At 25.4% G+C, this 26888-nt stretch overlaps 2 protein-coding genes across 2 annotated transcripts; one reads left to right on the forward strand and one right to left on the reverse strand.

The window, feature by feature from the left end:
• Positions 1–19315: 19315 nt before the first annotated feature.
• K444DRAFT_571426 (uncharacterized protein) lies at positions 19316–21235 on the reverse strand. The gene is made up of 4 exons (XM_024877316.1): positions 20923–21235; positions 20762–20869; positions 20179–20714; positions 19316–20131 (listed from the first exon to the last, which is right to left on the reverse strand). Exons 1-4 carry the CDS (start codon positions 21134–21136, stop codon positions 19787–19789), a joined length of 1203 nt encoding a protein of 400 aa, XP_024730350.1. The 5' UTR covers positions 21137–21235; the 3' UTR covers positions 19316–19786.
• Positions 21236–22204: 969 nt separating this feature from the next.
• K444DRAFT_618999 (uncharacterized protein) lies at positions 22205–24354 on the forward strand. Its single transcript, XM_024881432.1, has 3 exons — positions 22205–23859; positions 23913–23990; positions 24044–24354. The coding sequence occupies exons 1-3, from the start codon at positions 22249–22251 to the stop codon at positions 24257–24259; spliced, it is 1905 nt and encodes a 634-aa protein (XP_024730351.1). The 5' UTR covers positions 22205–22248; the 3' UTR covers positions 24260–24354.
• Positions 24355–26888: the final 2534 nt, after the last annotated feature.

Consider the following 26888-nt stretch of genomic DNA (forward strand, 5'->3'; position numbering starts at 1 on the left):
TAGCCTATCCCAACTATTAGATTAATTAGTATTTCTTTTATATTATATAAGAATATCTGAATTTAAGAAAAATTCGTAAATATTAGTAATACTAGAACTATTTCGGGTATTTAGGGCATTTGTAACCTAGTATCTAGCTTAAAGCTTCTAAATTTCTACTATTATTTTCTTAAGTACTACTAATTACTATAATATAGTTAGTAATAAAGTATTATATTTAGTTATTAAAGATAAAGTACTATAAACCAAGAGAATTAGAATAATACTATTAGGTTTAGCAAAATTATTAATAGCCTTAAAAGCTATTTAAAGTATAGTATTCTTATTAATTCTATTAATTTTAGCTATAATAATAAGATAAGTATATTAAATCGGGCTATAGTAATATTTTATAATTCCGACGGAATTATAAGCTTTTATAGGAATGATTTTAACCTTAGTTCTTATAGTATTTATAAGTTAAGTAAACTTCTTATTAGTAAATTGTTTTCTAGTATCTGTTATAATCTAATTAGAAAGACCTAAATAGATATTAATCTAATACTACTTTAGGGTATTTCAAGTATATAATATACTAATATTTTAAAGCTATTAGCTAGCTTAATATCGAGTGCTTTTATTAATAATATAAAGTATAGGCTTATTAGAAATATAAAAAATATTAATAATAATAGAATAATTAAAGCTAATATTATTTCTTAAGTTAAACTTAAATTATTCTAGTAATTATCCGAATTTCTGGTATTATTTATAATATTTTATAAGGTACTTAAAGGCTTTTATATTAATATTATAGCTTGTTTATTCTAGTATATTTCGGAGCTTACTAATAAATAAATAACTAAAATAATAATATAGATATTATAATTTGATTTTTATAAGAAACCAGGAATTATAAATAAAGAATTCGGAAATAAAGCTTTATAAAATAGTATTTCAAAATAGAAAAGAGTATTTAAAATATTATATTATAAATATAAAGTATTTAGTAAAAGTAATAAGATAATTAGTAAAATTATTAAAATAAACCCCTAGCTTATTTATATTAGCTAAGCTAAATAGAAATAGAGTTTTTATAGATATAATATAGAATTATACTTATCTAATTAGTATTCTTACTATTATAGATCTAATAAAGAATATAGATCTAATACTAAACTAAATATTAATTTAATTCTTAGTAATTTTATTAAGTTTAATATTATTATTAGTCTATTATAAAGCTTGGAATTAGTTAGAACTAGTAATTAAGAATTTAGAGGCTCTAGTATTAATTATAATTTTATAAAAGTAATAAGTATTATATTTTAATATACTATTAATTATAAATATCTAAATATTCTCTATTTATTTAATAGGCTTTAAGATATAGTTTTTGCCTATTATCTAATATATAAGAAAAAGAGAAATAAAATTATTTATAAGAATATTAATTATAGAAATAGTAGGAGTAGAGGCTATAGAAATAGCTAGAAAGCTCTTAACGGAAATAAAATAGAAATTAGAGTAATATTTCTTTCTTTTATCCGTTTCTGCTAGTAAAGCTTTAAAAGTATTACTTACTAGTTTATTCTTATTACTTTTATTATTATTTTTTCTTTTAAATTTAGTAATATATTATATATAAATATTACTAAAGTATTTATTAAAGTTATAGGTATTTCGGGATCTAAATTAGTAAATATTTCTATTCTTAAATTAAGCTTTCTTAGTTTCTTATTTCTCTAGTATATATTTCTATAAGTAGTATTCGGGTTTCTTATATATAAAATATAATTATAGAATATAATTATTATAATTATAGGGCTTAAAGTAGTTATTACGGGTTCCGAAATTATAGCTGGATCTATATTAATAATTTCCGAATAAATAGTAATTTAAAGAATTTTGAAAATAATATTATTAATTAGTAAAAAGAATCTGAGTATTAATCTATTATTTCTTCTTATAAGTAGTAATAGATAATTAGAGCTTATTAATAAGCTAGCCAAGATTATTAGGAGAGTTCGAGACTATATATTAGTATACTAGTAAGCTTTAATAAAAAATAATAATCTTATTATATAGGAATTTAGTATTTTATAAAACAGAAGTAAGGCTATATTATAATTTATATAAGTTATTAATTAGTATTTAGATAAACTCAAATATTGTCTTTTTAGGGTCTTTTATTATTATAATTACTAAGGTAATAGTATTTTATTTATCTAAATTTTAATAATAGAAACCGGGGCCTTTAAAGAAGCTATAAATATTTATATAGGCTTCTTTATATATATGGCTCGAGAGCTAGTTATTATAGAAGTAGTCTTATACTAGTTCCTTTAATATAATAGAAAAAGCTCTTACTAATATCTTTTCTAAAAGCTTTATATATTAGTAAATATTAAGGAAAATAATAAGTTTATAATTAAAACTACTATTAGTTTTATTATATTTCTATATTCCGGAATATATTTTTATTACTTCCCTAATAAGCCTTCTAGTAGAAATAGTAAGTATTAATTAATAGTAGTTCGGGTTTGGTAATACTACTAGTAATAGTAAAAATAGAAGTAGTAAATAGCCTTAGTTTAGAGAAAGTAAATAAATAGCTTGATTTCTTAATTAAAAATATCTGGTTTCTTTATATCTAGTTTTATCTAAAGTAAGATAAACTAATATAATAGATTCCTAAAGAAAATCTATTCTAACTAAATTATTATTAATAATATTAGCTTTATTTTATATACTTTTTATCTTTTCTCGAATAAAATTAATAAAGAATTATATAATAATAAGGTTTCTATAATTCTATTTAATATAGATATTATTATACTAAAGTTAGGCTCAAAGATTTTATATAAGTATATAATTAATTAGACTATATATTATAGTATTAAAGTTTTTAAAATTATCCTAAAATAAATCCTATAAATTATTATTACTTTTCTTATATAAAATATACTAATATATCTTAGTAAATAGATATTTCTAAAAATTAGCCTTTATTATAGTTACTAGATTAATACTATTCTTCTATTTCTTAATTAGTTTCTTTTCCTTATTAGTATTTATACTAAACTGAGTTTAGGTTCTCCCTAGTATATATATATAGTTTATAATAAGAGGGGTTTAAAGATAAGGTAGTTTATAGTAGGTTTATAGAAAGGGTTTAGTAATAAAGATATCTAGATATCTAGTTTAGATACCTAATTAAGATACTAGATACCCTAGATATCTAGAGATATTAAGAGTATTAAAGTAAATATTTTGCCCTTAAATATTTCATCTATAATAAGAAATTTAAGAAGTGAAATATTATAATTCCGGAAGAATCTAAAGCTCGAAAGACTCGATTTAATAGTAAAATCGAAGTAGTAGTTAAAGAGCTTTAAAAATATATATAGGATATATATTTCAGAAAAAGAATTCTATAAATACAAGTATTATATAAATAGAAAAGATAGTTTCTAAAAAGGTAGTTTTAGGTCTAAAAGAAGTTAGTTTTAAAGAATAATAGAAGTTAAATAAATAAATAAATAAATAACTAATTACTTATTAATTAGTAAGAGCTAGATATCTTTTATATAAGCTATTAAATACTTTTATAAAATTAATAAATAGTTCTCTTCTTTAATATAGAATAGACTAGATTTATCTAAAGCTACTAAATACTTTTAGAACTAATCTAAAATCTTCTCTAATCTATATATATAAACTAATTAATATTAGTTTACTAGTAATATATAATACTATTATATAAATATAGAAATACTAGTTATATTAGTTAGTAAAGTTATTATTTAGAAATAAGAATTATAATATTATAATATTAATATATAATTCCTAAATCTACTAAGCCTAAAGAAATCTAGTTTACTAGTCGAGTTATCTATAGAATCCGAGGTTATATAACTATATCCCGTATTTTATATCTTATTACTTATATCTTATATCTCGTAATTATATATATAACTCTTAAGGAAATAGCTATATTAATAGTTATAAATAACTAATTCCCTATATATAAATATATATAGCTATTAAAAGAGCTATAGTACTAGCCTTTTTATCTAAATCTCTTTTAGATATTATTTAGATAATTTAGAGAAATAATTCTCGATATTAGAATATCTTAAAATAAAGGCTTAATAAAAGAAATATTAAAGGAAAAGAAATTTAGAAAAATAATTCAGGCCTATTTAAATACTATTTAAAAATTATTATATCTAATAATTCTATTTTATATTAAAAAGTTATAAAGCTTTATTATAATAATCTAATAGCCAAATACTATAAAATAGAAAAGACTTTTAAGCTTTTTATAAGATTCTAGTATTAGAAAAATATAAAAGAAAATATTTAGAAATATTATTAAAAATATAATATTTACTAAAAAGTTAAGACTAAGAGATATTTATTATATAATTTATTTAATAGTTTATTACAGCCTAAAAAACTCTAAAATAAGATCTCTATAGATTTTATTATAGGTCTATTATTATATAAAAACCTAATAAAAAGTCCCGATTTTAATATAATTTTTATAGTTATTAACTAATACTTTAAAATAATAAAATATATTATATATTATAAGATAATTAACTTTCTAGGGCTTATTAAAATTATATAAAAATATATTTTCTCGATTTTTGATTTCTCTAATAGAATTATTTCTAATTAAAAAATAGTATTTATTAGCTAGTTTTAGTTTACTTCATACTTTTATTTAATATATAAATAGTATTTAAATATAACTTATTATTCTTAAATAGATAATTAGATAGAAAGGCAAAACTAGATTTTAAAATATTATCTGAAATATTATTATAATATTTAAAAAAATAACTAGTTTAAAAAGTTATTTTTTATAGAATTTATATATAATAACTTAAAATATTAGGTTTTATAAGATATATGTTTTTATATATATTATAAATATTACTTTTAACTTCTATAAAATCCTAAAAACAGAATTATAAAAGAGGTATTAGCTATATATAAAAGACTAGAAACCCTTAAAATAAAATAGAAAAAGCTTAAAAACTTATAGTATTATATATAAAATAACTAGAAAACCTATTATAATAAATACTAGTTAGCTAACTATTATTTCAAAAAAGCCTAAATAATATTATTAATAAGAAATATTAAACTTAAAATAAGAAAACTTAAGCTAAAATTTATAAATTCATTTAAGATTTTTAAATATATTAGTAATTTAGTATATAAGTTAGAACTATTAAATATATATTATTATTTATATTTAACTTTTTATATTTTTTTTCTTTAAGAAATATATAATAAAAAAGAATTAAAAGCTATATTTATATTTTTCTAAAGAACTTCCGGAATTAGTAAATAAAAATAAAAAATAAAAATAGGAAATAGAAGATATTATTAATTACTAATAAGATAATAGAAATAAGAAATAATAATATTTAATTAAATAAAAAGCCTAGCCTAAAGATTATAATATTTAATTATTTGCTTTTTCTAATCTTAAAAATTCTAAGAAACTTCTAAAATTATATAATTAAAATTATAGTTTGAAATCCGAAATTACCTTTTAATAATATCTTAAGATTAAAAAGAATTCTGAACTATTAAGAAAAAGGCTATTTAAAAGAAAGAGAAAATTTAAATAACTAAAAAAAGGCCCGAAATAATAATAGAAATATTCTTTCTTTAGGGTTTTTTTATTTATAAAAGTTTTCCAGAATTTTATTAAGGCTTATAAAAATTATATTTAAATTATTAGAAAAAGATTTAGAATTAAATTTTTATTATTATAAATAGATTAGCTATAGGTATCTTAAATAAATAAATTCTAATTTCTATAAATTCCTAATTTCTAAAGCAAGAATACTAAATACTAGCCCTATTTAGGATTTAATAAAGAATTAGATAAGACTTTCCGGAATTCGCTTATTTTTAATAGAATATAATTATATTATAATAATATTAGTATTAAGGATATTAAAAGAAGTAAATAAGGAATTTATAATAGCTATATATGTTTTATAAAAAGCCCGAATTTCTAAAATCAAATCTTAAATAATTATAAATATTATATTATTAGTATTTAAAATATTAGTAATAAACTATTTAGAAATCTCGGTAATAAACTTAGTAATAAGATTAATATCTTAAAGATAGACTTTATATTATTTCTTTAAGAAATTAGTAAATATTTAAATATATTAGAAAAAACTTATTTTTAGAATACTAATCTAAATAATATTATTATTTGCTTTATTAAAACAGGAAAAAGAATTCCAAAGCTTATTAGTTTCTTTCTAATCTTTAAAAACCTAATTAATAATATTATTTATATTAGTATAATACTATTTAGGATATTTTTTAAGAAATTTTTTAAAGATTATAATAGTATTTTTCTAGAACTAATAAGCTTCTAATAAATAGTAAAGAATCTGAAATTATATTAGCTTTAATAAATATTAAAGCTAAAGAACTTACTAATATATAAAACTTAGAACCCTTATTATAATAGTTATAATTCTTTTTACTAGATATTATAATATATAAAATAAATAAATTAATAAATAAATACTTTAAATATTTCAAGTATTTATTAGTAATAAGAAAAGAGACTATAAGATTACTTTTATATTTATAATTATATTAGTAAATAATAAAGCTAGAAGATATTATAAAAATAATTAAAAATAATTAAAAAAGACTTAGAAAATAATAATAAAAGAAGTTATTATATATATAATTATTAGAAAAGAAAAGAATATATAGTAATATAAAAAGGTTTTTTTATAGAAATAGAAAACTATTTAGATTAATTACTAGTTTTTATACTAGTTCTAATTAGAAATTAGTATAACTAATTAATATATATTTCCAGAAGCCTATAAATAATCTTTAGGACTTTAGAAATATTTATATAGATTTCTTATATAAATATTTTATTAAATTCTTTTTATATAACTATTTAGATTATTCTAATACGAGATCTAATAAATAATATTAATTTTATAAGATAATACTTTAGTATTTTAAATTAAGCTAATTAGAATATTTAATTTCTAAACAAAATTATAATTATTAACTAATTCTTATATTTGAAATATAATTACTTTTTCTTTTTACTTATTTAGCCCTAATCTAATTAGATAATTTTTATATCTATTATCTAGATTATATTAGTAAAACTACTTTCTAAAATACTAGAAGTTTACCTTAATTAAATATTTACTAGAATAAATTAATAGATCTTAGGAATAAGATTTTAAAAAGAAAATATAATTATAATATATATAGAATTATATATAACTTAAAAACATATAATAAACCTCAAATATTACAAGTATTAATTAGAGAGATTAATAGCTCTTTAATATTATAACTAATTACTATTTATCTTATAAATATTAGGCTTATAAATTACTAATTATATATATATTATTAAAGTCTTCTATTTAGAAGAGGCTTTTCTAAACCTTATTAAAAAAACAGAAATTAGTTTTATACTAAATTTAATATTATAGTTTTATATCTTACTAATTTATTTTATTATTTTATTACTTACTAATAAATACCTTATAAATAATTAATAATTAAGTTAATATTATATATTTCTTATTATTATAGCTTAAATAACTAGTCTCGATTTCTTAAGCTCTTTATTTATATCTTTATTTTTAATTTTATTAATAAAGCAAGAATTAAAAATATATATCTTTTATAATATTTAAAATCTAGAAATAACCTTAAATATATTCTTTTTTAGAAAGCTAATAACTTTAGCTTAATAGAAATCGTTATATAAATTATTATTTTATAGGAATACTATTATATTAGGGTTTTTATAAGGTTTTCTTCTATTATATTTTAATAAAATAGCTAGAATAATAAAAGGAATTATTTTTATATTATTTTTATTTTTATTTTTATTATAGTATTTAAGATTATATTTAGGGCCTTTAGAATTAATTTTAATATCTTTTATATAAAATAGCTTTATAGAAGTTAAATAAAAGATAATATTACTATATAATAGAACTAGTATATATAATTTCTTTTCTATTATTACTAGTTTATATAATTTTTCCTAATTATATAATTAATTTATATTTTTCTTATATTATACTAATATATTTGAATTTAGTAAAAGTTTATAAATATTATTTATAAAAAAGCTATTATATATATTTAGGGCGTTTTTAATTTAAAGTCTAGCTTATAGCTTCTAAATCTCTATTATTATCTTTTTTAAGGCTATTAAATATTAGAAATTAATAAATATAGAAATATTATATTTACTTAATTAAAATAAAATATTATAAACTAGAAAAGTAAAAATAATTCTATTAATTTCTATAGTATTATTAAGAACTTTAAAGGCTATTTATAGAGTTATTTCTTTACTAATTCCTTTAATTTCGGCTATAATAATTAAATAAATATATTAAATTAGGCTATAATAGTATTTAATAATTCCTATAAAGTTATAAGCTTTTATAAAAATAATTTTTATATTAGTTTCTATTATATTTATAAGCTAAATAAACTTCTTATTAGTAAACTACTTTCTAGTATTTATTATAATTTAATTAGAAAAGCTTAAATAAGTATTAATTTAATATATCTTTAAGGTATTCTAGATATATATAATACTAATATTCTAGAACTAATAGCTCTTATAATATCTAGTATTCTTATTAATAATATATAAAATAGATTTCTAAAAAAAATATAAAATATATTAATAATAATTAAGAAATTAAAGCTAATATTATCTTTTAGATTAAACTTAAATTATTTAGATAATTTTCCGTTTTCCTAATATTATTTATAGTATTTTATAAGGTATTCTAGGGCTTTTATATTAATTTTATAGCTAGCTTATTATTTAATAAATAATTAAATTAATAATAGAAATATTATAATTTAGTTTTTATAAAAGAATATATATTATAAATAAAAGACTTAGAAATAAAGCTTTATAATATATTATTCTAAAATAGAAAAAAATAACTAAAATATTATATAATAAATATATAATATTTCATAAAAGTAATAATATAATTAGTAAGATTATTAAAATAGACTTATAGCTTATTTATATTATTTAAACTAAAAAAAAAGTCTTTAAATATATAATATAGAATTATATTTATCTAATTAGTATTTCTATTATTATAAATTTATTAAAAGTAAAAGAGTCTATTTTAAAATAAATAATAACTTGACTTTTAGTATTCTTATTAAATATAATACTATTATTAGTTTACTATAAAGCTTGAAATTAATTAAGACTAATAATTAAGTATTTAAAGGCTTTAATATTAATTATAATTCTATAAAAGTACTAGCTACTATATCCGGATATACTTATTATTATAAAGGTCTAAGTATTTTTTATAAATAGTTTCTTAGATTCTATAATATAATCTTTACTTATTAATTAATATATAAAGAAAAGAGAAATATATTTATTTATAAGGTTATTAGCTATAATTATTAGTATTTTAGAAGCTTATATATTAAGAGCTTAAGCTTATTTATTAGATAATTATAAATTTAAAGTAGCTAGAAAGCTTTTACTAAAAATAAAAAAGAAATCTAAATATTAGTATTTATTTTCTATTTTTATTTTATTTATATTATTAATTATATTTATTAAAAGAATTTTAAAATTATTATCTAGATTATTTTTACTATTTTAATATATTTCTTATTTATCTTTTATATAAGCTATATATTATAAATATAAGTAACTAAACTCTTTATTAAAGTTTTAAGAGTTTAAGGCTTTAAACTAATAAAGATTTCTAGTTTTAAATCGAGTCTTCTTATTTTATTATTTCTCTAATAAATGCTTCTAGAAGTAGTAATTTAGTTTCTTATATATAAAGTATAATTTCGGGGTATTTAAATTACTATTACTATAATAGGGTTTATAGGAATTCAAGTAGCTATTATAATAGTTATTATAGTTTCTATAATTATAATTAGGTTTATATTAATAATTTCTGAATTTATAATTATTTAACTAGCTATTTAAATAGAATTATTAATTAATAAAAAAAGTAGTTTTATTATTAATTTATTATTATTTCTCTTTATATATAATAATAGAAAACTATAGCTTATAAATAAGCTAGCCGAGGTCTATAAAAGAATCTAAAACTATATATTAATATACTAGAAAGCCTTAATAAGTAGTAATAATCTTATTATATAAGAATTTAATAATTTATAAAACAGTTATAAATCTATATTATAACTAGTATAAATTATTAATTAGAATCTAAATAACCTTAAATATTAATTTTTTAGAATATTTAGCTATTATAGAATTTAAGTTAATAGTATTTTATTTATCTAGATTTTAATATTAATATTTAGAGGCTTTAAAAAAGTTATAAATATTAGTATAGGCTATTTTATAGGTTTATTAAAATAGCTAGTTATTATAAAAGTAGTTTTATACTAGATTTTTTAATATAATAGAAAAAGCTCTTATAAATACCTTTTATAAGAAATCTATATATTAATAGATATTAAAAAAAATAATAAGTTTATAATTAAAACTATTATTAGTTCTATTATATTTCTATTTTTTAATCTAGATTCTAATTACTTTTCTAATAAGCTTTATAGCTAGAATTATCTAAAGAGTTTTTAGATTAAATAATAATAATAGTAATAGTAATAAAGGAAATTAATTAATATTTTATATATCTTATTCTAGTAATAGTAAAGATTAAGATTAAGATTAAAATAATAGAAATAATAATTAAATATTTAATATACTAGAGTATTTAGCTTTTTCTAAAGTTATAAAAACTAAAATAATAGATCTATTTATATAATATTATTTTTATTTTATATATACTTTATTTCCTTATTAATAATATTAACTAAGAACTAGATTATAGTAAAGTAATTTATTATGAGGCACGTAATAGTAAGGTAATATATAAGTAGTTAAGGTAAGTAAGCTATAGAGTAATACTTATAAGTATAACTAATTTCAAGAATTAATTCTAATAAGAGACTAATTAATGCCTTTTCTAGAGCTAGAAGCGTTTCCCTATATATTTCCTAGTACTTAGCCAGGCATATAAAGCCCTTTACTTAATTAGGAAATCCTATACGATTTATATAATTCCGATTATAAGCTATATCTAAAATAGGAAACTAGATCTATAATATCTAATACCTGTCTATATGTTATTACGTATACCTATTATATTAATTCTCTTTCTAGGCCCTTATTCCCAAAAGGCCTAGAAAAACTGCGAATAGCTTTATAAATATTTCCCTGAAACTTTCCTGGCCACTGGCTTTTCCTAAAGACTTCCCATAATTACTCTATTATTATGCTAGATAATAGAATTAAGAATATAGTTTACTAATTTTTCCTAGCTAGTTCGCAAATTGCCTCTAGTAATTCCCTCTCATAAAAGTAATATAAATATAGTATATACTATTAAATATAAAGCTTATTTAATCTCCTAATTAGTTTATAAATCCTAACTTAGCCTTTATTTACGAGTAAATTATTACTTTATAGGCCCAAGAGCTTGGAAAAGTTAATTTAATCTTCTGGTTTATTTGTGAATTTCTTCTTTAGAATTTTCTGGGTATTTCTGGTATAAAGCTAATTCCAAATTTATAATTACTATTTAAGGAAAGGATATTATAAAAAGGCCTTTCTTTTCTCACTAACTAACCTTTCTTTTCCTTAATTATAATATTATACCTAGCTCTTTCTTATTTCTTGTCTTTCTTTTTTAAGTCTTCTTTAAGCTTCTTTAAGCTTCTTTAAGCCTTATTTAAGCTTTATTTAAGTTCTTTTCTAATTTCCTTTTTTATTTCTTTATTTATTAAGATAAATATTTCTCTTAGTACTTATTAGCCTATTATTACCTATTTGGCTAATACTCCTATATCCTTAATTTGCCCTTACTATTTTTAATATTCCAAGAATATTACTAAGTTTCCTGACCTTACTTATATTAAAAGTAATAATTACTTAATATATAATTATTACTATTTTAAGAATAAGAAATATAATTCTATAAGTTATAAATTTCTTCTTTTATTCCTTATTCTAATATTATCTAAGATTTCTTAAGTATATATAATATAGTTAAACTACTTTCTTTAAGCTATTAATATATATAAGCGTCTTCCTTATTCTTTACTTAAAAGAAAGAAGGCTATTACTACTCTTTTTTTATACTAAATTATATATACTTCTCGTATTAAAGCTATTATTTGAGGCTAATAAATTTCCCTAATAATTTAAGAAATAGGTTAAGTAATTCTCACTAGCTTAGTATAAGTATAAAGTACTTTTAATAGTATAATTAATATTCTTTAGTATTAAGTAAGCTTACTTCTTTCTTATTTCTTACTAATAGCTAATAGCTTTATGGGCTAATTTATTATTTATTTCTTAAGAGAATTCTAATAAGAATAATAATAAGAATAATAGAAAGTAGTTATAAAAGTAAGATATTTATAGGATATAGAAATTAAAGTTTTTAATAATTTTTATATGGTTTTTCTAAAAATAAATATATGATTTTTTAATAGTTTCCTAATAAAAGCATTTATTTTTTGTGCCTCTATTTAGCTAATAGTATTATAATATTACTTTTTTTTAAGTATTCTTGTAATTCTTAAGCTATATTCTCTAGATTACTTAGTAATTCTCATATATTATTTATTAGTAAATGGCTTTTCTAATAAATAAGATACTTTCTTTCTTTTTTGCTCTCTTTATAGGCTATAATAAATTTTATTTCAAATTCCTCTTTGCCCTTAATCTCGACTAGCTCTAGTTCTATTATAGTACTAGCTTGCGAGTATTATAATTCCAAGAAAGAAACGTGAAAAATATTATAGATCTAATATAATAGTAATAATTTTAAGTAATATACTTATTTATATATTCCTATAACTTTTAGAACTTTAAAGAAGCCAAGATATCTATTTACTAGCTTTATACTAGGTTATAATTATTAAATATTCTTTATATAAAGTATAACTTTATTATATATCTTAAACTTCTTATTAATATATTTCTTATTATAGTACTTTTTCTATATATTTACTACTTCTTATTATTATTTCTCTAGTGCCTCCTATTTTACTTGAATTCTTTATATTCTTTCTTATATTACTAGTACTTCTTTTTCTAGAATATTATTCTTAATATATAGTTTAATACTAGAATAAAATTCATATAAGATATAAAATAGGAATATTTTTATTATTAAATATATAAAATTATTATACGTGAATTCTATAAGAGTAAGCTTTATTATCTAGTTATTTTATTATTAGCTAATATAGTATCTCAAGTATTATTCTAGAGTTTAATTTAGATTCTCTATTTATCTATTAGTTTGCGAATAAAATATTATACTTAGTTATTATTAAATCTTTAAGTAGAAATATAGACTTAACTAGAACTTACTTATAAAAACAGATTCTTTATTAGAGATTATACTTATAGATATACTAAAGTCTTTAATAATATAATATATAAATAGCTTTACTAGCTTAGGAGCCAAGATCTCTTTAGTAATTAGAATATATTATATTATTTTCGTATATTTATTAATAATAATAAGTATAGAATTATATATTTTACTATAAAATCTAGAAAGAGATAGCCCCGTAATAAAGTCTATAGTAATTTCTTATTATAGCTTAGAGAAAAGAGAAAATAAACTAAGTATATTATATAGTAAATATCTTTTTATCTTAGTTTATTAATATATAAGATAAGTTCTAATATAGTCTTTTATATTCTTTTTTATACTTTATTAGAAGTATTTTCTCTAGAGAATTTCTAGTATCTTACTAGTACTAAAATGCCTACTAGTGAGATTATTATAGTTAGCTTATAGTAATTCTTCTTTAAGAGCCGGCTTATTTAGTATATAAATAATACCCTAATATCTTAATAACCCAGATATATTAAGTTCCTAAGTCTTAATAGCTTTAGTAAAAGTTTTCTTTAAGAACTATTTATATTACTAGTATTATACTAATAGATCGAGCCTTTAGTATTATAATAGTAATTTAAGTAATGTTTTTCTGCTTTTCTTATATACTATTTTAGATCTAGCTACTTATATAACTAGAATTCGTAATATATACTATTTATAACTAGCTATACTAGTAATAGGCTTAAGTAATAATATCTCTAGTATTACTTTATTACTAAAATAGACTTCCTCTTTAAAATTCCTTAGTATCTCGCTAATTAAGAAGTACCTATTTTTTTTTTTCCTGAGCCTTATATTACGGTATTATAGGAATAATATAATGTCCTATTACTATTATTTATAGGGTTCTCTATTCTATATTCTATAGCTTATTATAAAGTATAAATAATAAAGTATTTTTATTTATACCCGCTATAAAGTCTGGCTTCCTTAATAGCTTATTAGCGGAATTATTATACCCTAGCTAATATTTTAAGATAAAGTCAAAAATAATTAGCTTCTTTACTTATCTTATCTATTAATTATTTAGTTTTCTCTTAGTTATAAAGTATTTCAAGTTATTATAATCTATCTTAATAATAATAATATATTAGGTATATACTAGGTAATATTACTAAGTATAAAATACTAGAATAATAGCTAAGAGTTTAAAGTTATATGTTTTATACTTATTCTTAATTATAATTATTTTTTTTAAATAGAAAGTAATAGGATATTACCTGGCTTTTATCTTTTTATTAAAGAGCTAGGAAATTATACCTATAATTACAAATCCTAAAGTATTTATTTCTATATAAATCTTTAAAACTAAATTAAAATAATAAAAAATTAGTACTATTATAAATATAATTTATAATTTCCTAAAAGCCTTATTTATTTTATTTATCTAGCTAAACTAATATAATAGTTTTCTACTAGTTTTTAGTAAATTAATTAACTTTTTTATTACTCTAAAGTATTTATAAATAAATCTCTAGTAAAAGTTAGTAAAACCCAGAAATACTTAAATTTCTCGAATATTATTTTTTAGGGCTAGTTATTTCCTAATAGCTATAACCCGGCTAGCCTCTATTTCTATATTATCTAGGCTAATTATAAATTTCAGGAACTTTATTTTCTTTATATTAAACTCGTATTTTACTAAGTTTATAAAGAGCTAGTATTATTATAATTACTCGAGTATATATTAGATTACTATTATATACTATTCTAGGTTCTTTAAATAAATTAAAATATTATCTAGATAAATTACATAAATAATATTTATAAGGCTTACTAGTATATAATTAATATATGCCTAGAATATTACTAAAGTATTAGATAGTTTAAAGAATATAATATAATATTTAAAATATTTATAATATATTTAAAATACTATTTTTTACTTATTACTTTCCTATATTTATAATTAATAGTAAGTATTCTTTAAGTCTAGCTTTATATATATTTTTGCTTTACTAAGCCTATTTATTATCTTACTAATAAGTAATAATAATATTTAGTTCTTAATAATAATTCTATTTAGATCCCGGTAATTAATATATAAATATAGGCCGCCTTTTTTCTTTAGAATAAATATAATTAGGGTACTAACTAAGCTAGTAAAATAATAGATTTATTTCTTTTTTAAGCTAGTATTAAGATATTCCCGAAGAACTTTAAGCTTTTTTTCTAATAAAGTATATATAAGACTATATAGTAATTAGGATTCTAGTTCTAGATCTATATAATATTCTATTATATAATAGTCGGGTAATATACCTATAGCCTTTATAGAAAATACTTAGAGAAGATCCTAATATTTTCTAGGAAATATAGCTATCCCGTTTATAGTAATAATAGTAATTCTTTAGCTATTTATTATAGGATAGGTAATTAATAGAAAAACATATATTTTATACTTTATTACTTTAATAAACTTCCTAGTATTTAGAACTTTAATTTTTTATAATTAAATCTAGTATCTTTATATTACTTCCCTAAAGGAAATTAGGGAATTAATTTAGTAAAGCTATAGGAATTCAAGTATTATATTAATATAGTTTAGATTAAAATTATATAATATAAAATATATATTAGTTTCTCTTTTATTTCCTAGTATATCCTTAGTAATAATCCCAAGAATATAATCTTTATATAAATAAATTCTTTTTTCCTCTAGTAAGAATAAGAAAGTTATCCTTAATATTAATAGAATACTTATATCTAAGGCTAATCTCTTCTCTATATAATTAGCCTCTATACTCGAGTTAACTAATACTTTAATTCTTTACTTATTTTTCCTTATCTTAATAGTAACTTTAATTACTATTCTCGTTTTAGGGGCCTTATTCTCTATAATATAAACGAGCATAATTATTATAAGGTATACTTATTTCCCGGCTTCTTTAGTTCTAGATACTTATATATTTTATAACTAGACTTATTATAATTATAGTAAGTCGGTTTTCCCTAATTTAGGCAAGTAATAATATAATAATTCTTTTTCTAGTAAGTAAAGCAAGTTATATCTAGTCTTATAGATTTTAATATGGGTACTATATTAGATCCCGTTATTATACTTTTATTACCCTAGTTATATAAATCTCATAATAGAAATATACTTCTTTTTTATTTCCCTTTATTATTATTTTTTTTCTTTCTCTAATTTCCTTTCTTTTATTAATCCATTAGCTTATTATTATATTTCTATTAAGTAAACTAGTTTAAGTTATTCTCGATTCTTATAGCTATAGAAATAAGCTTTTTCCTTTCTCATAAAGCATTTCCTTAGTAATTAATCTTATCCCGAATTTCTTACCTTAAGCTATTAAATAAGTTATTCCGCTCTTATAGTAAACCCGTATATTCCAAGTTATCTAATAGGCTATCTAAGTAGGATATAAAGCTTTAGATACTCTAACCTGGCCGCTATTTTATATCCTTAAACTTAGCAAAAGTATTATTACTATAATTCTCCGGATCTAAGATAAAATCCTTTATAAACTTAATAAAGATCTCCTAATCTATAATATTAATACCTACTAATTATTTCCTATATTTCTAGATATTTCTAGCTATATTCTTAAAACAAGAAATATAATACATAATCTTTACTATATTTATAATCCAGGTAATCCCGCTGTCTTTATACTATTTTAGCTCTGCCTAATAAAAGAAGTCCTGGGCTTCCTTAATATTCTTTTCCTTATAAGTTAGTAATTCTCGGGTTTTTAAAGCCTTATAAACTAAATATGCCACCGGTAATATAATAGGTTCTATAATAGGTACCCGAATCTTCTCAAGATAGCGAATCTGAGCTTTTAGATTCTCTAGATTCTTCTTTTATTATATCTCTGCTTCTAACTTAGTAATATAATAACAAGCCGCCGCTAGCTTCTCCGTTATTATTATCCTACTAGCTAGTTCTAGGGATATCTGAGTTCTACTTCCTTCTCCTAATTAGGCAATAGCTAGAGTAACTAACTAGGCGCTCCCCTAAATACCCGACTAGATTACCCTAGTAATAGCAGAGGCGCTTCTTCTAATTAATACTCTAGCTATTAGTAGTTTTATTTATTAATAGCTTGACTATTTTATAATAAACTACTTCCCGAAAATTAGATTAATTAGAATATAAGACACGTAATAGTAGGGTAATATACAAGTAGTTAAGGTAAGTAAGCTACGGAATAATACTTGCAAGTATAACTAATTCCAAGAATTAATTTTAATAAGAGACTAATTAATGCCCTTTCTAAAGCTAGGAGTATCTCCCTATATATTCCCTAGTACTTAGCCAGGTATACGAAGCCCTTTACTTAATTAGGAAATCTTATATAATTCATATAATTCCGATTACAAGCTATACCCAAAATAGGAAACTAGATTTACGATATCTAATACCTATTTATGCGCTATTACGTGTACCTATTATATTTATATTCTAGTTAATAAATATATTACTATATTAAAAATAGAATTAAAAATACTATAATTCGGGTTAATTAAATTAATTAAAGGCTAAAAAGTTAAAGTTTTTAAAGTTATTCTTAAATAAGTTATATAAATTATTATTAGTAGTTTTATTTATAAAGTACTAATATAGCTTAGTATTTAGATATTTCTAAAAATTCTTTTTTATTATAATTACTAAATTAATTCTATTCTTTTATTTTTTAATCTTTTTCTTTTATTTATTATTATTTATATTAATTCTTTAGAATATATATATATAGTTTTAATAAGGAAATAGTTTAAAAATAAGGTAGTTTATAATAGGTTTATAGAAAAATATTAGTAGTTTATAAATATCTTAGTTATAAAAATTTCGTTTATAATAAATAATTTAGGAAATAAAATATCGAGTTTTCTAAAAGTATTCTAAAGCTTAAAAGGGCTTAACTTAATAGTAAAATCGAAATAAGAACAGGTTTATAGGGATTTAGAATTATATAGTTTTAGAAAAGAGGCTATAATAGTATATAAATAGAAAGTTAGTTATTAAGAAAATAGTTTTAATACTAAATAAAATTAGTTTTAAAAAATAATAGAACTAAATAGTTTAGTTAAATAATTAAAGAACTAACTACTTTCTAATTAATAAGAGCTAATTTCTTCTTTTTAGGCTATTAAATACTTTACTAGAATTAATATTAGTTCTTCTTTTTAATTAGAAGTAAATATTATTATCTTAGGCTATTAAATACTTTACTAATAATAAAACCTTTCTCTAATTTATATATATAAACTAATTAATATTAGTTTACTAGTAATATATAATACTATTATATAATTATAAAATACTAATTATATAGGTTAGTAAAGTAGTTATATTCTATAAATAGAGATTATAGTATCGAGGTTCTAATATGCGATCCCTAAATACGCTATACCTAATTAGTGCTAGTGTCTGGCATGTCCCGTTGCCTACATGTCCCGTTGCCTTTATGTAGGAAACCCGGTCATGTGACGTAAATCACATGACCTCCGGGAAACCGGTCATACTAATACTAACTCTTAAATCCGGCTAACTAGCGCCTTAGATATTTAGTATAGGGAAGGCGTTATTACTTTCATACTCGGGAAAGCCGTGAGTAATCGAACCATTTTTATTGCGCTAGTGGGCTTTCGGAGGTCATATATCTGCCTTGACTAGAGACGATCGACATTTATCACGTGACATCCCCCTTTCTCGCTCTCCTTTTGCGATTTATAGGTGCTTGAGGACGTAAGGTTATAGGGCTTCATATACTATAGCCTATAGGCAGTCACTGGAGCCTATACTGGAGCCTACGATATAAGCTGTAATGTAGTAGCCTACAGGGCTTACAGCACCTATAAATACAGGCTACCTATCACTGTAGAACAGAAGTCAATTCAGCACCGTTGAAACTGATTATACGCTATTTATTCACGTGACCTCTAACCTGATATCCCAACACCACTCTTCTCCGAACAGGAGGCCCAACGTCAATGAAGCAAGTGGTCCCTCCTCCAGTTCAAGAACGACCGGGCCCTGTACGAAGTCGCTTTTTAAATTTTGTCGAACAGCGCACCCGGATAGTCCCTTCACTCCGGCTAGGGAGGGCAGCAAAGATATATTCCCACGAACGGCCTTCGTTCCACATCTGGAGCAGCTTTATACCCTCTTCTTCTGTCCATGGAACCTTGCTCTTCTTTGGCTTCAACGGTGCTTGTGGATAGCGTCCTCCAACCTTTCTGTGAAGGCCAATTGGAGCATGCCTTCATTGATGATAGTGTATACGATCTAACGGAAAATAACTACTGCCATAATGAGGGCACGCTCCAATTGGCATTCAAACGATGTTGACTAATCCTCCTTTGTTCATCCTTTCCCGCTTTTCTATCATAGCTTTCACATGCTGTTTCCTGTATGCCCACCAGTACAGAACCCACCACGCTAGAAACGTCAGGGCCGTGAAAGGCAGCGTGACGATTACCCAAAGCTTGAGTGCCGCAGATGAGTAGTCTTCTTCATAGTCATTGGTATCTGGGATTTTTGAATATTGAAGTATATCTGTACTCATTGTCACAACCAAGAGCGTAAGCACCATGATCATGACAGCAAAGCTCACGATTCGATTCACGCGTGGTTTGATGTCAAGAAAGGTAGATACATCTGTGGTTTTGGCAGAAGTTTCCTTTTGAGAGTCAATCAACGACTTCCCATAACCGTGAAGGATCGTACCTTTGAGCAGAACACATATTTGACCGCAGTACGGGGAAATAATTTCAGGATTTTCTCCACAGCTGCATCAAGCCAAGCTCTCCCTCTGCGAGGTCGGAGGGTAATTAAGTCTCCTTTATGATAAATAAAGTCATCATCCCCTTGCATCAACGGCTTTTTGTCATGGACAAAATTAGCCACGCTATTGTAATCGCGCTCCGGGGGACGATTGGAAGCTGCAAGTTGTTGGGCCTTAAGGAGAAGTTCATCATATATCAAAATGGTGTTCTCTATACGAGAAAGTAGGGCTTGTCTCGTTTCCCCTACCACCCTGTCTTGGCGTTCAACATCTTCCATCCTACATTGCAATGCTTTCGTGTTGTGTACCTTGTCTCGTTGGTCCATTTGGTCTAACTCTTCTTCCATTATGCGAAGCTCGTCCTGTTTCTGAAGAAGAAGCCGAGCATGGAGAAAGCCAAATCTTCGATAGATCATGAAGTTCTCATCGCTGTCTAAGAATGTCGCCAAGTACGGATAGCCATCTCCGCAACGCTCCACTAGTCTCTGTCAGTACCAGTCTGGTTATGGGACGGGACCAACTCACGCTTCCGGGCAATGGATCGGAAAGGCCGGAATGATGGCTTGGTGAAATACCTTGGGGTAATCGCCCTCAAGAATCGGTTTGTGTGGCTTGTTGGTTCTTGGACTTGCACTGTTATTCACATCAATTGTGAGGGTCTAATCGACCCAGTCCTTGGAGCTTACCGCTTTCTTCATCAGAATCTTCGTCGACTACAATCCGTTCCCCAGTTGGGGAATTTGGGAAACTCCAGATATCATTTTGGCTTTCCCATGTCGACTCTGAGCTTGATGAATATGGTCGCTCGCCCGATATCCCATTGGCTTTCTCAAGATCGATATCAGCAGCTTGGGCCCCCAGGGTCCCACTCAAGTTACATGTACGCCGAATCTCAATCATCGGAATAAATCGATGCCTGCGAAAAACGAGAAGCACCCGGATCTCTCTTATAACGGCTTTCAATGAGATACAAAACCCTCTAGGCAAAATGCAGCAATGGAAGTATTCCCAGAAATTGACCAGTATGCAGTCGATCGGGCGACATTTCTACTAAGTGAAGCCAAAGGCCGATTCAGGCACCTGCAAAGATGATTGGCTCACTAAGCACGGTAAAAGCATCGAGATTTTGCAAGTCATTGAGGGGTGATTGGCGAGCTGCTTGCACTCCCAGCACTGCCCCGGCACTGCCCCTGCACTGCCCCTGCACTGCCCCTGCCCCTCTTCTCAGGAAGTAAAGTTGATCATTCCGCGGGCTCACCAATATTTGATGTGGCTTCTTCCGGGTTAACTTGATTGGGCGGAAGTAAATCCGTGCTCCGAGAGCTGGCATTTTGAAGGTCGGCAGCATCCCAAACGCCTTCAGCCTATTGGATGATGACTCACCAGTCAAGACTCCAAGACGCCTTGTTTGCCTGGTGAAGAGGGTACCATATAAACCTGAAGTGGTCCATAGTCAACCTCGCAAGGCGTTTATAATTCATTTCATCTAACAATCCAGAATTCATTTTCATGTAAATACTAAGGCGAATTTTGAGGAACAATTATGAACTTATTTGAACTTACTGTAAAGTCATAAGAAGAGAATACAGTTAAAAATTAGCTAGCACCGGACAGGAACTTAAGGGACGGGGGCCAGGGGCCGGCAGGGTCTATATTCACTGTAGTTTGTAGTGAGTACTCGCTATTCGAGAGCACTTCAAGCTCTGAATTGCCACTTTATATTTTCATGAAACCTTCTTTCCACCAATTTTTAACTTACATGATTAATATTTCATGGATTTCCAAGCTTTAGCAAATAGGAATGACCAAGGCAGCTGAAACAACTTATTCGTGAAAAACAATGACTGCGGGTTTCCCGATGTATCAGGAGGCTGCAGCAACTCGGCCTCACCGATTATCCGACTCCAGGGCGTTGATTACGATGATGCCTGCGCTAGGCACTTGTCCAAGGGAATTTTTTCCATTTTTCAACTCTCGAATCCTAATCACCAGTTGCCACATTGAGCAACATAATGGCATCACTCGCTGCGAACTCCTCGTCCTCGACCGCTACGACGACGACGACAACACCGGCTGCCAATCCGCCGAGACCGAATTCGGCTTCGACAACATCCACCACATCAGCCACCAATTCCCTTGCGAAACCCTCTTCGAAGCAGTCTCAGAAGACGGCATGGCGGATCGTCAACAAGCTGCTGCCATCGTCAGGAGCGATACAAATATTCATCGGTCTTGTGGGCTTGATCCTCACGATATTGGGCATACAATGGGCAGTTCAGAGCTACAACATGGCACGTTGGACGGAGCTCAAGGACTTCCGAGACGATTGTCGTAGCGTTCAAGCTTCTGGGGGTCCTTTCTCGACAGCTTGCGAGAATGCGCTGCGGAAGGCATTGGAGCCTCCGCCTTATGCACCATCTTCCTACTTCAGTCGAATGGGAAAGCGTGACTTCGATGTGACTTGGGCGAGGGGAAAGGTATACGAGGTGACGCTTAAGGTGGTGCGAGTTTCGAGGATGGTATGTCGATGGCTATTGCTTCGTGGGAATGTCACGTTGTTGGCTGGAGTCCACTCACTCGAAAGTACAAATGCCGTTACAGTGGTGCTCCAGGCCGTTCGCCAAGCCTGGAATAGGGCTACCATTGCTGCTGAGCATGTTGGTCTCTCCAGGGAGATTATACAAAGTGCTTGTCAGCTGCTTCTTTCTATATGGGATAGTGCTCGTATCCTACAGGTATTGATTGCTTCAGCTTCTCAGCGGGAAAGGCATCAGACGACCGAGTTTGCTCATTGTGCGAAAGCCCTATCCAAGGCTCTCTTACCATGGTCAAGAGGTCTCTCATTGTTTTTCAATAACAACAACATCCGCAAATTTGCCTCTTTCTGCTTTCATCCATGGACTTTCGACAGCGTTCTCTTGCTCCTATCAACCGTGCGGCGTTTCCGATCCCACAAGGACAACGACTATTACGCCCTTTTTATTCTTATTCTATTAGTACATCACTTAATCCTTTGGCCGTTCTGGTGCAACAATTGCCACGGTGCGTGGTGGAGAATCATCAGCTTATTATCTGACTCCACTTGTTGTGCTCTCATCTTCATACAACAAGACAAGAATAAACGGATGTCCTCTAATGACGATGTGTACTCTCACGCGAGAAATATCGCCATGGCCATGATCGGAATCGAACTCGGGTACGATCTTCTCTTGCTCGTAAACGGGTTTCGTCGTTCGTTTGCCACATTCGGTATACTCTTTGCAACTGCCGTATTCTTCGTCATCTGCTTCCTTATTAACCTTAAGCGTCGAGGAATCGGAAAGAACATCTATGATGTATTGGATGGTGTTAGTGTGATGCTGCTTGCTCATTTCGTTGAAACCTGCTTTATTACATATTGTTCTAGTATTTTGGGGATGGGCTGGTCGTTGACAAGTCCTTGGCTCTTGACGTATGGGATGGTGGTTAGCACAGTTTTGTTTTGGATTTCTTATACGGTTGATATCTGGGCAATGTTCACGTTTAGTGTTTTGAGAGTGTGTCCATTGAAACTGAGGACTAGGAAAGCCTACAGGTCTGTTACGAGCAACCGCAGAAGCAGAAAAACAGCCAGTGGAAGTGCTGTATGTGGTATACCCACGAAAGCTATAGAGCACTCGCTAATTCGTTGTCCAAGAATTCGATTGAGGGAAAAAAAAAGGAGAACCAGGACCCCGGACATAGTGAATATGTTGCAAAAGGAAAGAAAAAGAAGGTAATATTTCAACAGTATTGTAGAAGAATAGGGTTGATGAAATTGATGTATAGTACCCACGAAAGTTCGACGATGGAGACAGGGTTTGCCTGAGGGTGGCGACCATGGAGGCACCAGACTTGTCCGATATCGTGTTTAATGTAAAGCAAGCCCGCTATAAGCAGGTGAAGGAGGGTTGGGTGTACGAAGTACAAGAGCAAGATAAAGAAGGATTTTGGCATGGTCGCACCAGATGGAAAAAGGAGAAAGCCTTGAAACACGCTAAGTGAACGGGCGGAGGTGTGCTTGATTAGAGGGCTAGTTGGTGATAGACCTAAGGATCCTTCAAAGAAGAATCCTATCTATATAAATATTTCAATAACTCTTCTTTTTAAAGCTATTTGAGGAGTTCTAATACTTCATCTAATAAGTAGTATTAATCTCGTGGGGTAGTGCCTTAGTATTCCATTTGAACTAATTAAAGTACTTAGCCTTATACGAAATTGCGATTATTAATCGACCTCGTATTTAAGCTATAATTACTAGTTCTCGGCTCTTATTTAATTAGATGTCCTCCTATATCCTTTATTCAGAATTATATAATAAAACCACCTCCCAAGATACTAGAAGTTTACTTTAATAAGGTTAAATGCATATTTTACTAAGATAAATTAATGGATCTTAAGAATAAGATCTTTAGAAGGGGTGTAACGGCTGGTATTACATGGTTGGTTTCAGCCAAAGGGGTTGGTTTCAGCTAAGGTTCCAAACTATGGTTCAAACCAAGCTCGCTTCCAAAGCTCGGCGTTTCAGTAGTCTTGGCCATACCTACTTATCCACTACTACACCTCACTCCTATCCTCCTTAGCTTTAAATTCTCAAGACATAGGAAATCATTGATCTTTGAGCCTCGTTCCATTGCTCTGTTCCTGCCGTTACAAGGGGGGTATAGTTATAATATATATAAAATTACACGTGATATTATTATATATAAAGACCTTAAAAGAACCTCGGCTATTAGATAACGGGATCTGTAATTATTTTATATTACTATTATATTATAGATTAATAAGCTTATTAAGTATCAAGTTATATATATATTATTAGGCCTCCTATTTATAGGAGGCTTCTTTAGACCTTATAAGAGAAATAAAAATTGGTTTTGTATTAAATTTAATACTAGTGGTTTTATATCTTACTAATTTATTTATTATTTTATTACTTACTAATAAATACCTTATAAAAGACGAGGGTAAAGCAATTCTTTATTTCTTTTATAAATAATTCTTTAAATATGTCTTTTAGAAATATAATAAAACTTAAGTTACCGCTTATATTAATTATATATTTGCTTTTAATCTACTCTTTAATAAAAGAGATATTCTTAGTAATATATTAATAGTTTATAAGAAGGTTATAAATATAATTATAGACTTAATAGGCGTTCTTATTACGACTCTTCTTTAGGAGCTATATAGGAGACTTTATAATAAGCGGAAGTATTAGAGCAAGAAGACTAGCTAGAATGAGTTAGACGGCTATTATAATTATATATATTAGTATATACTTTCCTAATTTAGTATTATAAGACTTATTTAAAATCTTCTATATCTTAGAATTATTTCTATTAATATTATAGACTATACTATAGTTAATCTAACTATAAATATTAGTAATTACAAGTATAATAATAGAAAGAGCCTATATATAAGCTAATAACTCTACTAATCTAATAAGATAACTTAAAGCTAAAGGTATATTAGTTTAATAAAAGTCTAGCTAAGGCAAATACTTAATATATAATCTAATTAAATAGCTTTAGATAATAAGTAAAGTAATCTCCGAAATATAAATTAGTATGACTACTATAAGTCTATTAATACCGAGACTTATTAAAAGTCGTCTAGTATAGATTATACTAAGTTAATATATAAGAACTATATAAAGAATATTATAAGAATAATAAGTATATAATTCTTCGGAAATAATAAAGACATATTACTTATATTCTAAGAATAAATATTATATCTAATATAATAGCCGTTTTCTTTTACTTAAATAGTGTTACGCTCTACCGCTTCACTGGTAAATTTAGCGTCACGTGATCGCGATGACGCATGCGGCTGGCTAGTATTTAGAATACCAAAGCTCTTGTATATACGAGCTTCCTTCCTTAGTTTAGAATCCTCGGATTAAGAGCCACTCTACCTTGCTTTCCAAGCCCAGAGACCCGGTTTCGTGACAAATAGCTTTATAGAAAAGAATATAAAGAAGGTACTAAAGAATTTCTTTATAAAGTCTATTTTCTACTATATTAGTACCCGTATAATTACTATAAAGGAAGGAAAGCGAGAAAGGCTTTATAATTATATAGATATTAGTCAAATTACTCGATACTATATTCTATTATACTTTAGTTATAATAACTAGACTAAAATTACTCTTAAAGCTCTTTTATATAATATTAGTACTAATAAAGGCCGAGTTATAGCTATAGGTTAATAGCCCTATAGAAATAGCTAATGAGGCTAGATAGATTCTCTAGTTATACTAAATAAATTAGAATACGGGTTAGTTCTAAAGACTTGGGAATTAATATACTACTTATAGAGGCGTGGACCTGTCCTCTATTATACGGCCGAAAGTCGTTATATTAGAGGATAAGTATAAGAACTAGCATTAATTAAAAAATAAGCGAGAAATAGTATGTAATTGTTTAAGGTAATAAAGTGGTTATTGAGCTCCTTTAAGAGATTTCGCCGTTTAGCTTCGTCGGCACCGAATAGTGGAGCCGAGTATCAGATCTGGGGGATAGCCCGCATAGATTGAGCGTGATCTCAGATGGCTTTCGTATTCTATTTCCGAGTGCGGGGATAGAGGGGTGGAAAAGGTTTTCTCCAGAGAAATTCGAAGGCGGGG

The sequence above is a fragment of the Hyaloscypha bicolor genome (genome assembly GCF_002865645.1).
Source record: "Hyaloscypha bicolor E unplaced genomic scaffold K444scaffold_142, whole genome shotgun sequence".
NCBI classification, from domain to species: domain Eukaryota; kingdom Fungi; phylum Ascomycota; class Leotiomycetes; order Helotiales; family Hyaloscyphaceae; genus Hyaloscypha; species Hyaloscypha bicolor.

What these genes read in the sequence shown, in the direction of transcription:
- K444DRAFT_571426 (XM_024877316.1), bottom strand. Translation starts at nt 21,136, where the DNA reads ATGATTGAGATTCGGCGTACATGTAACTTGAGTGGGACCCTGGGGGCC. An exon ending in AGATTCTGATGAAGAAAGCG is followed by an intron (nt 20,870 to 20,922) that starts GTAAGCTCCAAG and finishes TGTGAATAACAG; the next exon opens with TGCAAGTCCAAGAACCAACA. An exon ending in AATATGTGTTCTGCTCAAAG is followed by an intron (nt 20,132 to 20,178) that starts GTACGATCCTTC and finishes GACTCTCAAAAG; the next exon opens with GAAACTTCTGCCAAAACCAC.
- K444DRAFT_618999 (XM_024881432.1), top strand. Translation starts at nt 22,249, where the DNA reads ATGGCATCACTCGCTGCGAACTCCTCGTCCTCGACCGCTACGACGACG. An exon ending in AAACAGCCAGTGGAAGTGCT is followed by an intron (nt 23,860 to 23,912) that starts GTATGTGGTATA and finishes TCGTTGTCCAAG; the next exon opens with AATTCGATTGAGGGAAAAAA. An exon ending in CAAAAGGAAAGAAAAAGAAG is followed by an intron (nt 23,991 to 24,043) that starts GTAATATTTCAA and finishes ATTGATGTATAG; the next exon opens with TACCCACGAAAGTTCGACGA.